At 41.8% G+C, this 15,398-nt stretch overlaps 1 protein-coding gene across 6 annotated transcripts in view; it reads right to left on the bottom strand.

Moving 5' to 3' along the window:
• Positions 1–11,371, bottom strand: part of SYTL2 (synaptotagmin like 2) — a 30,311-nt gene extending 18,940 nt beyond the window's left edge. For 2 of the 6 annotated variants that reach the window (XM_014958314.1, XM_014958315.1), the window contains exons 1-6: positions 11,303–11,371; positions 10,251–10,350; positions 7,984–8,862; positions 3,068–7,249; positions 1,572–1,673; positions 92–145 (exon numbers count right to left, since the gene is read on the bottom strand). In XM_014958314.1, coding sequence (XP_014813800.1) covers positions 92–145; positions 1,572–1,673; positions 3,068–7,249; positions 7,984–8,862; positions 10,251–10,350; positions 11,303–11,329 — 5,344 coding nt within the window. In that variant the 5' untranslated portion in view covers positions 11,330–11,371. The remainder of the gene's footprint in view (positions 1–91; positions 146–1,571; positions 1,674–3,067; positions 7,250–7,983; positions 8,863–10,250; positions 10,351–11,302) is intronic. The other 4 variants (XM_014958317.1, XM_014958320.1, XM_014958316.1 and 1 more) reach the window with 4 other exon arrangements.
• Between the last annotated feature and the right edge of the window lie 4,027 nt (positions 11,372–15,398).

The raw sequence follows: 15,398 nt of genomic DNA, 5'->3' as shown, positions 1-15,398 counted from the left end.
AAAAAAAAAAAAAAAAAAAAAAATCCTTCACTAGCAAGCAGACACCATTGGAAAAACAACAAGTTTCCATGCAGAGAGAAAAGATATTTACCATCTTCAGCACTAAGAGCTAATTCTTCCTTTGGGTTATTTTTTTTTCCTGTATCTGTGCAGGGAAAAAAGTAACACACAGTTAGAAACGTTGCTGTTCTGTATGATATAAACGGATGGCAGTGGTAGTGACAAAATTAAGAGTTATGTGGACAAAAAAACCCCAAACAAACCAGTAGAGCCAGGAGAATGGTTAAATTCAAGAGCTGCTTTTCACTTCACACACTACTGCAAGCCTACACCCAAACAGCAGCCTCAGTTTCTTGTCAGTTGCTGTTGCAACAATGTTAGTGCAGACCTAAAACCTAGAAACCAGTTAGAAGCAACAGTGTTAAGTGGGATTAGAAGAGTCATTTGCCAACAGTAGCCAACATCTTTCAAAATCTGCACCTCCACACCTCCCTTTGCAAATGTAAGTTCAGTTTATGTCTGAACAGGGGGAAGGGAGACAGGAATAATAATAATAAAATAAAATTTTAAACCCCAAACCTAACAAAGGAGGCTACAGAGGGATGCCAGGAATGAACAGTTTTGGAGTGGGTCCAGGGAAGGACAACGAAGCTGGTGAGGGGTCTGGAGAACAAGTCTGATGAGGAGAGGCTGAGGGAGCTGGGGGTGTTCAGCCTGGAGAAGAGGAGGCTGAGGGGAGACCTTATCGCTCTCTACAACTCCCTGAAAGGAGGGTTTAGAGAGATGGGGTTGGTCTCTTCTCCCAAGTCACAGGAGATAGGACAAGAGGAAATGGCCTCTAGTTCACCAGGGGAGGTTCAGATTGGATATTAGGAAACATTTTGACACTGAAAGGGTTATTAAGCCTTGGAATGGGCTGCCCAGGGAAGGGGTTGAGGCACCATCCCTGGAGGTGTTCAAAAGCTGGGCTGACATAGAGCTTAGTGACATGATTTAGTGATGTTTTGGGGTTTTTTTTAATCAGAGTTAGGTTGCTGGTTGGACTAGATGACCTTAAAGGTCCCTTTCAACCTAGACAATTCTATGAATCTATGAATTTTAAGTACAGTCTCATCTCACTGTGTTCTCTCAAAGTGAGTGGTACATTAACTGCAGGAATCCACAGGTGAAACACTGCTACACTATGATGATTTTTTTTTTTTTTTCATACTTCCACCCTCTACTAATCTGACCCAAGTGAGCAGCCAGGAGACAGGGGCAGTTGCTGCTCATTACTGGTTTGGGGAGGTGCCAATACTTTCACTATTTGAAAAACTGGCCAAATCGCTGATGAACCCAGTGCGTTTCTGGAAGATGTCTGCTTCATAAACTAGTGTTGTTTCGAAATTAACATGAAGAACTAAAAACTAAATTGTAAGAGAAAAGAATTCAGTTTTAGAGTACGAGCTCCATACAGCTTATTGAGAAGCAAAGACAAAACCACTACTTGGCAAAGCTGTAGAAAAACCAGCACGAACACGTTTAAGCCAAACTGGGGGGTCATGGGAGACACACACAAGCTTTGTGCTCACTTGAGGTGGCTGATGGAATGTCCTCTAGACTTTTGGAAGGCATTTTCCTATCTGCACTCCTTTTCAAAGCCATCAAAACAGGGTTTAATTCTTCTTCTGAACCTGTTACGAGACAAAAGAGATGAACACTGCACACACGGACGTGCCATTTCAACAGAGTCCCTAAAAAAACAACCACGGATTTCTCATGACAATCTGTTTTGAGTGACAGCAAAGACAGTGAGTATTCAATGAAAATACAAATAAAACCAAAATAAACAAAATAATTGTCTAATTTTAAGTGTCCATTTGCTCTCTAAATTCTCTCAGCCACCAGTAGAGAGGCACAGGTTGGTGGATTTGCCCTGTGTAACCCTCTTGTCAGATCAGCACACAAAAAAAAGTGAATAGCTTTAGTTCTTCCTTCTGTGTAAATTTGACCATTACATTCTCTCCCCAGTGAAATTAATTTTCTTTCAATCCTTGAGTAACAACCACAAAAAAAAACCCCAACAAACCCATCTGTGGAGATATCTGGATCCCTGAGATGATGCAAATTGTCTCCAAGGGCAGAGTCAAGACAGACGTAGCTCCTTCAGAAACCTTTAAGACCCTCTCTCCTCCCTACCTCACTTTCCTCCCTGTCAGCCAACAAACGGGCCTTACGGTGCTGCTGTCTGTAATTAAGGGTAAAAACAAATTATGTTCCATTTTTCCTCATTTCTCTTGAGTTTTCGCTGACTTCCATTGAAATGTTACTTTCAAAACAGGCTCAAGAGCAAGTTGGCAGGTCCTGGAACCTTCCCCTTATTTCTCAGATTCTCTAGGTGAGGAAAACACCCTGGAGAATCTCAGCAGCAGATTAAAAAGGTTAAATTATCTCCTCTGCTTCCAGCTCTTCCATGACTGTCCCACACTACGCGCTGACTGGAGCTGCCGTTCAACCAAATAATGAGAATCTCATTAAAAAAACCACTTCGTTAGGGCCACTTCCTAGAGCTCCAGGCAGCATCGCTGAATTAAACAGCGCAGAGCATTGGTGTGGTCTTTACATCCAGCCATTCCACTGGTATTTCCCTTCCAAGAATTGCTGCTCAAACTAAAAAATGAACTGTCAGCCACCGATTTATTTATTTTTTTTCCTCTTTTAATCCAAGATATTGAAAAGAAATACCAGGTGTTGATTGTTACAGTGTTATTAATTTGAAGACCGTATCACAGGGGAGGAAGAAAAGGGTAAACCATGAAGACTGATCCAACTGATTCACGCTGCTCATCTCCTCTTCCCAAAAAGGCTCACTCAAGCACGTGTTTGTCAAACACTTCACAATTACAGGACTTAATTAGTTCTTCCCACCTTTCCCAAACAAATATCCAAAGCGGTTCATTAAGAAATAAGTATCACACAGACTTTAGGTTAACATAGTTCAAGTTGGCTACCAAAAAAAAAAAAAAAAAAATATTGTAGCCATATTTAACAACCCAGCACCACGAATGTTAGAAATCAAACTGCTCACGAGTTGAACTTCCAGAGTGGGAATCGGAGTTTTCATCTGAAAATTTGGATCCCAAATTTGAGCCGCCCCCTTCTTCTTCAGCATTGTCCTCACGCTGAGACATTTGGCAGAGTTGAGCTCCTTCTGGCTGAGGGGAGTCGCTCCCACCTTTAAGGGGTGTGCTTTCTCTCCTGAATTTCAACACTGCTGTAAATTCGGAATTATTTTGGGGGGCATCCAGGGATGTGCTTTCACCTCTCCTTTCTTTTTCATTTATCTTGCATGGCTCCACTGCAATCGTACTGGTCTCTCCTTCCAAGGGAGGGAGATCAACTGGGGCCATGTTTCTATCTTGTATTTCACTAATAGCTCCATCTCTTTTAGGAAGATCAGGAGCTTCAATTTCAGTTCCTACAAGATCATTTACTGAAGTTTTGATATTTTGTTCTGGAGCTCCCCCTCTGCCAGCTACCCTCACCTCTGTGTGTTTATGTGACTCTTTGGATATTGGACACAAAATTTCAGATGCTTCTTGAAAAAGTTTTTCTGAAGAGCTACTGAATTCACTGAATTTCACAATATTTGAAACAGAAGTTCTTTCTATTGTTTCTTCTACTTCTTGAGGATGACCTCTCTCTTGTTGATGTGGACCATGCATGCTTGGACTAGGATGTATTTTACCTTGCATTTTCTTATCCGTATTGTCCACCACAGAAGCTGGTGTTTCAGAGACCTCTTTTGGTAGCATCTGCAAATTAACATCAAACACTCCATATTCAGCCTTTGAAAACGCAGACCTTACTGTGGTCTCTCTGCATTCCTGTGGCAGCTCCCCATCATGCTCGTAGGTCGTGTGTTTAACCTCCACCTCGACAGTTCTCTGTATCATACTAACAGCACGTTTTGGTTTAGGAGGTGGTGTTCCAGATGCCTCCTCCAGCAGCTTCTCTAAAGCAGAACTCAAGCTATTGACCTTGGACGGGGCAACAGACTTTTCTACGGTCTCTCCGATTTCCTGCCGCAAGTCTCCATCATGCCCATAGATCGTGCTTTCAACTTCCATCTCCGCAGTCCTCCGTACTGTGCTGTCTGCACGCTTTGGTTCAGGAGGTGGAGTTCCAGATGCCTCCTCCAGCAGCTTCTCTAAAGTAGAACTCAAGCTATTGACCTTGGATGGGGCAACAGACTTTTCTACGGTCTCTCTGATTTCCTGCAACAAATCTCCATCATCCTCACCGGTCGTGCTTTCAACTTCCATCTCCGCAGTCCTCCATACTGTGCTGTCAGCATGCTTTGGTTTAGGAGGTGGCATTTCAGAGGTCCCCTTCATAAGCTTCTTTAAAGTAGAACTCAAGCTACTGACCTTGGACGGGGCAAAAGACTTTTCTATGGCCTCTCTGATTTCCTGCGGCAGCTCTTCATCATCCTCATCGGTTGTGCTTTCAAGTTCCACCTCGGCAGTTCTCTGTACTGTACTAATGACACGCTTGGGTTTAGGAGGTGGTGTTTCAGATGCCTCCTCCAGCAGCTTCTCTAAAGCGGAGCTCAAGCTATTGACCTTGGTTGGTGCAATAGACTTTCCTATGGTCTCTCTGATTTCCTGTGGCAACTCTCCATCATCCTCATAGGTCGTGCTTTCAACTTCCACCTCGGCAGTTCTCTGTACTGTACTAATGACACGCTTGGGTTTAGGAGGTGGTGTTTCAGATGCCTCCTCCAGCAGCTTCTCTAAAGCAGAACTCAAGCTATTGACCTTGGATGGGGCAACAGACTTTTCTATGGCCTCCCTGATTTCCTGCGGCAGCTCTCCATCATCCTCATCAGTCGTGCTTTCAACTTCCATCTCAGCAGTCCCCTGTACTGTGCTGTCAGCACGCTTTAGTTTAGGAGGTGGCATTTCAGATGCCTCCTCCAGCAGCTTCTCTAAAGCAGAACTCAAGCCACTAACCTTGGATGGGGCAACAAACTTTTCTATGGTCTCATTGACCTCTTCAGGCTGACCAGTATCTTCTTGGTGTGTTGACTCTGTGCTACAATTAGTTTGTGATACACTATTTGTGTCACCAGATGTTTCCATTCCCACCTTTCTATATTCAGATGGTTGAGATGCACAGGTTTCTCTGAGCAGGTTCTGCAAACCAGCTTGAGGCCACTGAGAACCCCCAAGAGCATCATCCTTGTCTGCTGCCTGATATCGTAGGCAGAAAGGTTCAAATTCCCTAAACAGTCTCCTGAGGCTTTTTTTGTTTTCATGCTCATCTGCTGATGGCCCATTCACTTTTCCTGTGCTTTCGCTTATTTCTTCTGTTTGATCAGCAAGAGAAACATCGTGGCTCTCTTCTACTCTTCTTTCAGAGACCTTGCACTGATTTGAGTCAAGAGTTGTCTCTTTCAAAATGTTTTCTTTTAGGTTCAAGCTAGATGACATCTCAGAGGCTTCCTTTTCTAACTTCTTTAGGCCTAATTTAAATACATCAAGCTCAGCTTTAGGTAGAACCACCTTATCCACAGTCTCTGCAACTTCCTCTTTAGGAAGATTGACATCTAACAGAGGAGTCTTGTTCTCCACTTTTTCTATAGGTAAACGTAGACAATCATCTGCTGTTGTTTCCTTTAAAGCATCTTTATCATCAGGCGAGTGGAGCAACTGCAAGGAATCATTACGTTCTTTTGATGAAACCATACCTTTTTCTACACATGCTTTAACTTCTTGCTCTGGAAGACCCATCTTTTCCTGGAGTTTTGAGGTAACTGCTTTTCTGTCCAGCTGGACAGAGTCTGTGTTTTTTGTGTGCACCACATCAAGACCTTTCAGGGTAGGAGATCCTAGAGGCAGGTCACAAACCACAGAATCCAGGTTCTGGTTCTTTTCTCTCTCTGATGTTTGGGTTTGTTGTTGAACTAACTCTTGCTTGCTCACATTATCTCTGCCTTTTTTATCTTCCTTTGATTTTCTGTCATAGGTTATTGAACCAGTATTATGTGGCAAAGAAGCATCTGCCCTGTCAATGTTACTCTGTGATTTAACTCCAGTATCCCAGAAGTTTCTCAAATTCTGGAACTGTGAAGGACTTGAAATTTGATTCTTGGACTTTTCATTCATTTTTTCTTTTGAAGACAAAACCTGGAAGCTGGGCTTCTGTTGAGAACAAGCAGCAACATTTCCTTTGAGTGTTTCTTTCTCATCCTTGTCTTTGCTTCCTGGGGAAGCTGAAGTGGCACCAACACTTGGCTGCAAGTTATGGGTTTTTGGCAACTGTGTATATTCATCAACTTCACCATCAGGTGGAAGTGTTCCTTCTGGCTTTTCAACTGCACGGCCTGGTCCAAACTCAGAAGAGTTTTGATGTTCATTTCTGAAAGCCTGGCCTGAAGAAGTTAGTTCAGCACTTCTTAACGTATTCTTGCTTTGATCATCCAATCCCTGAGGTAAGTATATGGCAGCTGGTTTTATTTTATCACTTTCTCTGAGACCTTTCAATGCACTTCCACCCGAGGCATTAGTATCAGTACTAACTTCTTTCTCTCCATGACTGGGGACAGTTTTATGCCCTTCCCAGAATGCTCTGATCTCCCTTATTCTTCTTTTTTCTCGCATTGCCTTCTCCGATTCATATTTCTGAGCTGGTACCTTTTGTTCCTGATGTTCCAAGGGATCTGATTTTTCATTTTGTTTCTCGATTTCTTGACCATGTTCTTTTTCTTCACCTCTTGGACAGTCAAATTCAGTTCGTGATTCGTCATTTTGCTCCTCATTCTCTTCCTCAGGTTTCATCCTCTCTTTTATCAGTTGTTTATCTTTTGAAATAAGTGATGTAGATGAACTACTCTTCCGTTGCTTCATCTTTCCAACCGGTAACTCTTCTTTACCTTCTGGTTTTCCATCTGTCTTAGGCCCACAGTGTTCTGCAGGAACATCCACTGTCCTGGTTGAGAAGTCCAGTTCCTCGTTAGGTTCCCTGCCTTGGGATCGAGCCGATACACTTTTCCTATCTTCAGTACCAGAACTTCTTTTAAACCAATCTAAGACTTTTGATACAGATTCATTGGCCACTTCCATGAGTTCATCAGCATATTTGTCAGGCTTCAAACTGGTTTTAGCATCTCGCTGCTCAACAAGATCAGGCTTACCTTGTTGAAGGCTTGTAGAATTGGTATTTGGCACCTCATGTGCTTCTGTCTTAGAAGAAAGCTGATGGTCATCTACAACACAAACAAACTTATCAGAGTTGGGAATCAGCACACGACTCTACAAATGTTCAATCTATCTTGGAAAATCCCTCAGATTATTTTTTTTTAAACTGTTAGCAGAGAAAAGAGTTCCTCTGTCCTTGTGTTTTTGGAAAAAAATCATACTGCAGGCAATAGAGTGAAAAATAAATTCCTGCACAGGAATTTACATCCTACTGTAATATTAATCATATTACCTCTGAGGGTGTGAGCAGGTACGATTGGTTATCCCCACTCTAAAGGAAATGGCTACATTGAAGGGGGAGCCAGGCTGGGGCAGGGGGGGAAGAGGGGGACAACCCAGCATATTTGTGTTTAGCCCCAAGAGACAACTGGATTACTACCAAGGACAGTCCATAGCAGTACACCAAAAATTCTTCAGTTTCTATGCAGACACATCTACCAGGCCTCGTGACAGGAATTTTATCCTAATGCCATCACTTCACCTCCATCATCCACGATAAAGGTGCCTATCCAGGCTCTGAGCTGATTGTTAAGATTACCAATAGAAGATCATCTGAAAAATATTGCCTACATGAGAGCATTAAAATACAAAAAAGTGATTTAGAATTTAATTCTGCCATACGTAGCACATTCCTACTATTTCTGTTCCTAGTTGTTAACTCTCAGATACAAGTGATTTAACCATTAATGACTATGAGGTATATGCTTTTGCATTCTGTTCTTCTCTTCTATTAGTCTCTTACCAGTAACGTTTTTGTCTGACTTTGATTCACGGCTCAAGAACTGGGTGGCTTTATTTTCACGTGTCTCATCAACACGCAGTTCGTTATTGCTGTTTGGCAGGATGGTGCTGGAGGTCTTCTGTGGAGTTTCAAGTTCCTTAGGAGTACCTCTCTTTGCCTGCAAGGCTTCGTTAACCAGCAAGTCTGACCTATTAGTGTCACAAGGACTAGATGCCGATGTATCTTGAAATCCATCTGTTGTTTTCACTTGTAAAGAGGATGAATCAGTTCCTAAAGCCTTTACAGCAGAAATTTGCTTATTCCCAGATGAATCTGATCTAATAGCATCCTTTTCACTACTCTTTATTTTGTCAGATTTTAATGAATCAAACTCTCCTCCTTCTCTACCATGGTGTGGCTGTGGGCTTTGCAGAGGTTCTCCTTTACCTGTGCTAGATGAGAACCTCACTTGTTTTAGTTTTTCCAGTGAAATTTGTGTGGACTCTTCCGCGTCTTCCATAGGAGAGCTCTTCTCGGCTTCTCCTTCAAAAATAGTTGCAGTAGGAAGAGCATTCTTTTTCTGAACATCTAACATCTGACTAACACGAACTTCTGAGTCAGTGGAACTGGAGCTTGAGCTGCGTTTCAGAATGCCCCTGGGGGGTGTGCCAGTGCCATTAACCCTCTCTGTCCGTTTGGCTGGTTTGGGAACAAAGTCTTCTCTTTCTGACACGGGATCTGTTGCTTTGTGAATTAATTTTCTAGCTTTCGGGACAGGACGCTTAGCCAGTCCTTTCTGTGATTCATCAGTGGGTTCTACAGAAGGCTTCTTATGTCTCTCCGTTTCATCGTTTTGTAAGTTGGGTTTAGGGTGGCTCTCTTCCGAGTGTGATGGAATTTCTGTAAGACACACACAGAGAAGAAATCATGAGTTTAGATGACATTCATCTGCATAACCAGAGGAGCATAACAGTGTAGAACTAGAATTCAGCGATTATATTGATCTATTAGAAACATCTGCAGTAAAACCCAGGTGGAAATTCAAATTCAACATAGGTGTGGATTTCCTATGTACGTAATAGGAAGTTTTAGCCGGCAAAAATCCTGCAGATATTTCTTATTCTAGAAATATTAACTATTAAATGACACTAAAGACAGAGAACACACCAAATTTTTGATCAGCATTATTCCTGCAAGGGACAAAGTTTACAGGGAAGGGCAGCTTTTGAACATGAATACACCTCCTCAGGTTCAGAATAAGCAGCAACTTACAAACATGGAAACGGGCTATTAGACCTCATCACTCTCTACAACTACTTGAAAGGACACTGTAGAGAGGTTGGGGCTGGTCTCTTCTCACAGGTAATTAGTGACAGAACGAGAGGGAACGGCTTCAAGCTCCAACAGGGTAGGTTTAGACTGAACATTAGGAAAGAATTTTTCACTGAAAGAGTGATAGGGCATTGGAATAGGCTGCCCAGGGAGGGGGTGGAGTCACCATCCCTGGCTGTGTTTAAGGGCCGTTTAGATGCAGTGCTAAGGGACATGGTGTAGGGGAGGACTTTGTAGAGTAGGGTAGATGGTTGGCCTCGATGATCCCAAGGGTCTCTTCCAACCTGAACGATTCTATGATTCTATTTCCACATTCATATAGAACAAAGTAAAATGCAGACGTGACCTTCCAAGAGGGAGATGAAATTTTTATTTTAATATTTCTAATGTGCACGTCTTCCTTTTTCCTGTTAGCAAGCTTCATAACAGAGACAGGAGAGTAATTTCCACCTATGAGCCTTTAAATTACAACTTGAAATGCCCGCACGGTGCTACATCATCACTCGGCTACTTGCTCGCAGAGAACGCTGCAGGAAAGGGAGGATTCGAAAATAAACGGGACTGAGAAAACAAAGGGAAAAGTAAAGATCAAAGACAATTAGGCTGCTTCTGTTGAGCCAATAGCAGCAATGTCTGGAAGGTCATAAAGACAGCTATGCCAAATCCAAGGAAATTCCTCAGTTAACAGGGATTCAGGACAAGGAACCCTCTCAGATGGAGCACTTAATGCTGCCTAGAACTAAAAGAGAGGAATCAAACCCCATTTACTCACATAAACAGCCATTTCCTGAGTATATTTACATGTTTACCTGGGTTTTCAAATTAAGTAGCTGATAACTCCAAGTAGCTAGGGTAAAATAGGATTTGATGTCTTACAAAAAGAAGCAATGAAAGTAAAAATCATTTCCATATAAAACACCAAGAAATTGAGTCATATGCTAAATAAGTATATTTACCCTTCTGTGATAGCTGAGGTAGAGTGGCTTGTCTGTTTTCTGACTCACTGCTGTTCAAGTTATCACCCGGTGCAGTGGAATTAAATGGATTTCTCCTTGGCTAAAAAAAGGAATGAACATTATAATTGCAGTCAAATTGTTCTATCAGTCCAGTGTTCTATCCCTCTTGACGAAATAAATGAAAGCGCGGTGATCTGCTCTGCCTCGTTATCCCGTCAGCAGAGTCTGAAAGCACACCCCAAACTGGGATACGTGACAAAAGAACCTAAACAGTGTGAACCAGGGAACTATCAGAAGTGCTAGTCACAGCCTCCTCTTGTTCTTTTTGAAGCAGAGATAAGCCATGACTTCAGGACACTTGAAAATCCCAAGTGGTTGCAAGTTAAATAATTTTATCTCTAAACCTGACTTTAGAGATATTGGGACACAGCAGGACAATCCTTTTCAGGGAAGAGGTTGGAAATCAGGTCAAGCACAGATGCCCCCTGGGGTTGTTCAGCCTGGAGGAAAGAAGGCTCCAGGGAGACCTTATAACAGCCTTCCAGTATCTGAAGGGGCCCTACAGGAGAGCTGGAGAGGGACTTTTCATCAGGGAGTGTAGTGACAGGACAAGGGGTAATGGTTTTAAATTGGAAGAGGGGAGATTTAGATGAGATACTAGGAAGAAATTATTTACTGCGAGGGTGGTGAGGCACTGGAACAGGTTGCCCAGAGAAGCTGTGGCTGCCCCATCCCTGGAAGTGTTCAAGGCCAGGCTGGATGGGGCTTTGAGCAACCTGGTCTGGTGGGAGGTGTCCCTGACCAGGGCAGGGGGGTTGGAACTCCATGATCTTTAAGGTCCATTCCAACCCAAACCATTCTATGATTATAGCTGTAACAGCACTTTAATGCTGAATTTTCATTGGTTTCCATTACCTCCCTCCAAAATTTAAAAATACTCATTTTTTTTCCAACTTATCATCTTTCTTTCTCAAATCTTTAATTGTCTTTACCACAGAAGCAAAGAAACACACAAGATGTAAAAGAACTGCTATATTCAATCCCAGTCATACCTTTGCTGGTGAGACTGATGCCTTCATAGGTCTTTCCTCTGGTTTGTCCAACAAAGAGGTTATTGTTTTAGAACTGCAAAGGAAAAGCATACAATAACTTCAGCAATCAGAACATTAGTTTAAGGCTTTTTTTTTTAAAAAGGAAAAAGACTCATTTATACACACTCAAATATAATCTCTTGGCATCTCAAGTTTTCTATTTTAGCCTGTATCTCATCAGATTTAGAAGTAAATCTTCTCTTTTCCATGGAAAGGGGATATTCTTGCTGCCTTGTTTCACTGCAAAAAAATTCTTTGCTTGTTAAAGAATTCAATAAAACTTCTACTTGGCATGAGAGAAACCGTATTTTTTTATATCTTTTAGATGTTTGAGCCAGCTTTATGTAAATATAGCCACTCTCCAAACAATATCAGTGCTACCATCTCCACCCTTGTCCTACAATTATACTTCTAGGCCTGAAATCAAAGAGGGGGAAAGTGCCAAAATCTGATAAAAATAGTTTTGTAAAGTGTCCAAGTCAAAAAAAAAAAAAAAAAATATCAGAGGAACCCCATCCCCGCTACAGCAAAGATGTGACACACCACAGAGGACAACACATCCCCCCAGAGGTACAGCTTGTAAACCACTCACTGAATTAAGATCCATAAAATCTGTGGTTTCATAGCAAAAATGAAGCAAGTTATTACTTGTAATCCTGGCTAAATGTAGCCCAAAGGAGGAGAAATTAAAATAGCTAGAAGACACAGCTCCTACATTAGATCAAAACATATTTCATCTATTTGCAGAATACTGCAAGGGTTTTTTTTCCAAAGCAATCAGATTTTTAGAATTTATCTAAGCATCTCAGATATGAAAAAGTGCTTATTTTTTGAAGATGGAAGTTAGATGTGATTTAAATATAGTTCACGCAACAGCCACACTCAGTATCTTAACTTTGTATAGAAAATGCTGGCATTAACCAGTTTATGAGCTTATGATTTTGGGGATGGGGGAAACAGTACAAGGCAGAGAAAAATGAATATTCTCCAGGTAGGAAGTCAGATCTCAGGTTAGGAAGGAAAGCAACTCCTACAACTTTTTTCCAATATAGATGTACAAGGAGATTCCAATACCGAATATTTCTTTGGTCTATCTTTTGTATGGGTGAAAAAACTGTCAGATTGGTAAGTAGCAGGGCCATAAGACAATGCTTTTGAGGGCAGATGTGGTACCTGAGGACAAAAAACCCCAGCTTCCAGTTCTCCAAAGTTCCAGGTTCAAACTGGAGCTTCCCCACCTTCTCCAGAGAGCAGGACAGTTAACCTCAAGGGGTAGGAAAAAAGTCTGGCAGCCACCATTGAAAGGCTACTGGCCTCTGGACTGCTAAGTGTGTCTGAGAAGTTACATTATTCCCATATTATAAATGGAAAAACATCATTACAGAGAAGGTAAAATGACACAATAAGGAGCAGCATGAACATAAGGCTAGGAAAAAAAATACTAGTTCATCTGAGCTATAAACTTCTATATCTCTTCCTTGCTCTTTTGGTTCAACACTACCTTTAAGAAACACAGCACCACGCGTAGCAATACACACGTGGTACGTGCTGGTCTTGTGATGGAAACTATCTCATGGGTGAAAAAATAAACTGTTCTTACATTTCAACACTAACTGCAGTCTTTCATACGCATAAATTAGGTGTGACAGTATTATTGTTCTTTATATTCTTTAATAATAATAAGGAAAAAAGTATTTTTCCAGTTCTCTAAGAACTCAATATTGCAACTTTAAATTTCTTTAAAACAATATCATCAATATCATTCCACATTACAGTTTTTAACCTTAGTTCTAATACTTTAAAAAAAAAATCTGAAAGGACGTATATTTAAAGAATCTTTGTTCTGCTGGAGTTTATGTTCTTGCTTTTATAAGCACTTGAGTTTTTCTTTCTGTTTTTATAAGCGCTTGCGTGCTCCTGCAGCACTTTGTGTCTCACCTACACCATCTGCTACTCAACAGGACAAATATGACTTTTCTCTCCTTTTTTTTTAAAAAAAAAAAAAAAAAAGGGATCTAGGTTATGAATGTTTCAACCCTCCCATCATTTTAAACAAGGGAAATACTGTTATGTATCCTGGGCTGCAAGAAACTGGTAAGACATTCTTCAGTCTGCAGTTTTTACAGATTGGGAGGTAACATTTTTAGGTGTCACTGAACACACACACACACACAATCCCACAATATTTTAATGCAATGCCACTTCGGACTTACCATAGCAAATTAATTTGGCATTACATACAGAAAACCCTGCTCTAAAGAAAACAAGGTAGAGGAAAAAAAACGCGCTCCCAGGATCCTATAACTAAGTTTCACAACAGAGGATCTGAAAATATGAGTTTACTCTCAACCCAAAAAGAAATCTGAGCAAACAGTTCCCAGCTACACCACGTTCACAAGGCCAATCCAAGAGAGTGTGTGAAGCCAAACTGATAAATACACCCAGACTAAACACCTCAAACAAATAAGCTTTCCTGGGCTCGTCCTGAAGGGTAGAGAAGCTGGTGTGAGGAAAGCTAGTGCAATTTAACAGTACTCCATAAAAATATCCTTATCTAGGTATGCCAGCACCCCTATTATTCCAGAAAAGTCATAGGGATTTTAAGAATTAGTGTTTTTGTACAAATTTTCACCTCGCAGAACTCTAGACCCCACACTTGTCCCCTGTTCAATGCAGGGCAAGAATATTTTCTAGGCCAGAGAAGAAAACAGCCTACAAACCTCAATTTGAAACATAAAACCCCCTTTAACATTGTTCTTTTTTGAGATTCAGCAAATAGACAGATGGTATCACTGAAGAGAAGTAATATTGACAGTCTGAGTCACCCTATGAAAACTCCTGTGCCAGGTCACACCTTCAGAGACACTTCACACACCTGGTCTGTAAAGGCTCCGGTACGCAAGGAAAGCGCCACGGTGATATAACACCCAAGAGAAAAAAAAAACTGTTCATAGCTTAATTACTGAATTTAGATATTTGGGGTGTGAGGATGAAGATCACTAGGCTAATTTTAAGAATATAGCAGTGGGCTGACTTCTGTTCCACCTCACACAGCAGCACCCTGACTTGACAGCAGTTGAACTGGCCCCGGGGCTGGATTTGACCCTCAGCAGTTTACAGACACAGATCTACCAGAACTGAACTTTTCTTCCTGTTCAGGAAGAATTGATTTGGTTTAAGAATAGGATCCAGAACCAAAAAAGGTCTGGGTAATTTGTTATCACGTACCTTCCGGTCCCAAACTTCAGGTGAGCAGTTCAGTTTATGCAAAGCCTGCAAACCAGTGCTGGTCTGAAGCCACTTTTAGATAAAGAAAGGGGAAAAAAAATCCACCCAAACCCTGAACCCCAAAGCTCCCTCAAACCTACCCTTAACGTAGCACTTTAAAACATTTTAAAGCAGAAGTGCTTGAACCAGGTGTAGCATTTGGAGCCCAGAAGCCGTTAACTCGATGCAATCCCAAACTCCAGAACGTCACTGTGTTGCATCCTCTCAGATCTAGCCATGTTGAGACTATTATGTTGCAAGATAATCAACAGAAATTAATTCCTTAGGGTTCTGCTACCCTAATGACCAAATCAAATGGAAGTGGTTGAGGCGCCATCCCTGGAGGTGTTCAAAAGACGGGTTGACATGGTCCTCAAGAATATGGTTTAGTGATTTTTTTCAGTGCTTATTTCTTATTTATTTCTTGTCAGAGTTAGGGGGACGGTTGGACTAGATGATCTTTAAGGTCCCTTCCAACCTAGATGATTTTCTGATTCTATGCCTAGGCTTTCCCTTCCCACCCCAACTGTAGGGTTATTTCTTCCCCAGTACTGTGTTTCCCCTCAGTTCCTGCTCAGCTGCTGCCATCAGAGACAGGCCCACAGCCGTGCCAGGTCAGTTTCTTTCCAAGTCCAGTATCAAGAATCATAGAATCATAGAATTTCGCAGGCCGGAAGGGACCTCCAAGGGTCATCTAGTCTGACCTCCCCGCAGTCAGCAGGGACACCCCCAACTAGACCAGGTTGCCCAGGGCCTCGTCGAGCCTCTCCTTGAATATCTCCAGGGATGG

This window comes from Calidris pugnax, unplaced genomic scaffold (assembly GCF_001431845.1).
Source record: "Calidris pugnax isolate Ruff unplaced genomic scaffold, ASM143184v1 scaffold252, whole genome shotgun sequence".
Lineage (NCBI taxonomy): Eukaryota > Metazoa > Chordata > Aves > Charadriiformes > Scolopacidae > Calidris > Calidris pugnax.
This window is presented reverse-complemented; position numbering and strand designations above follow the sequence as displayed.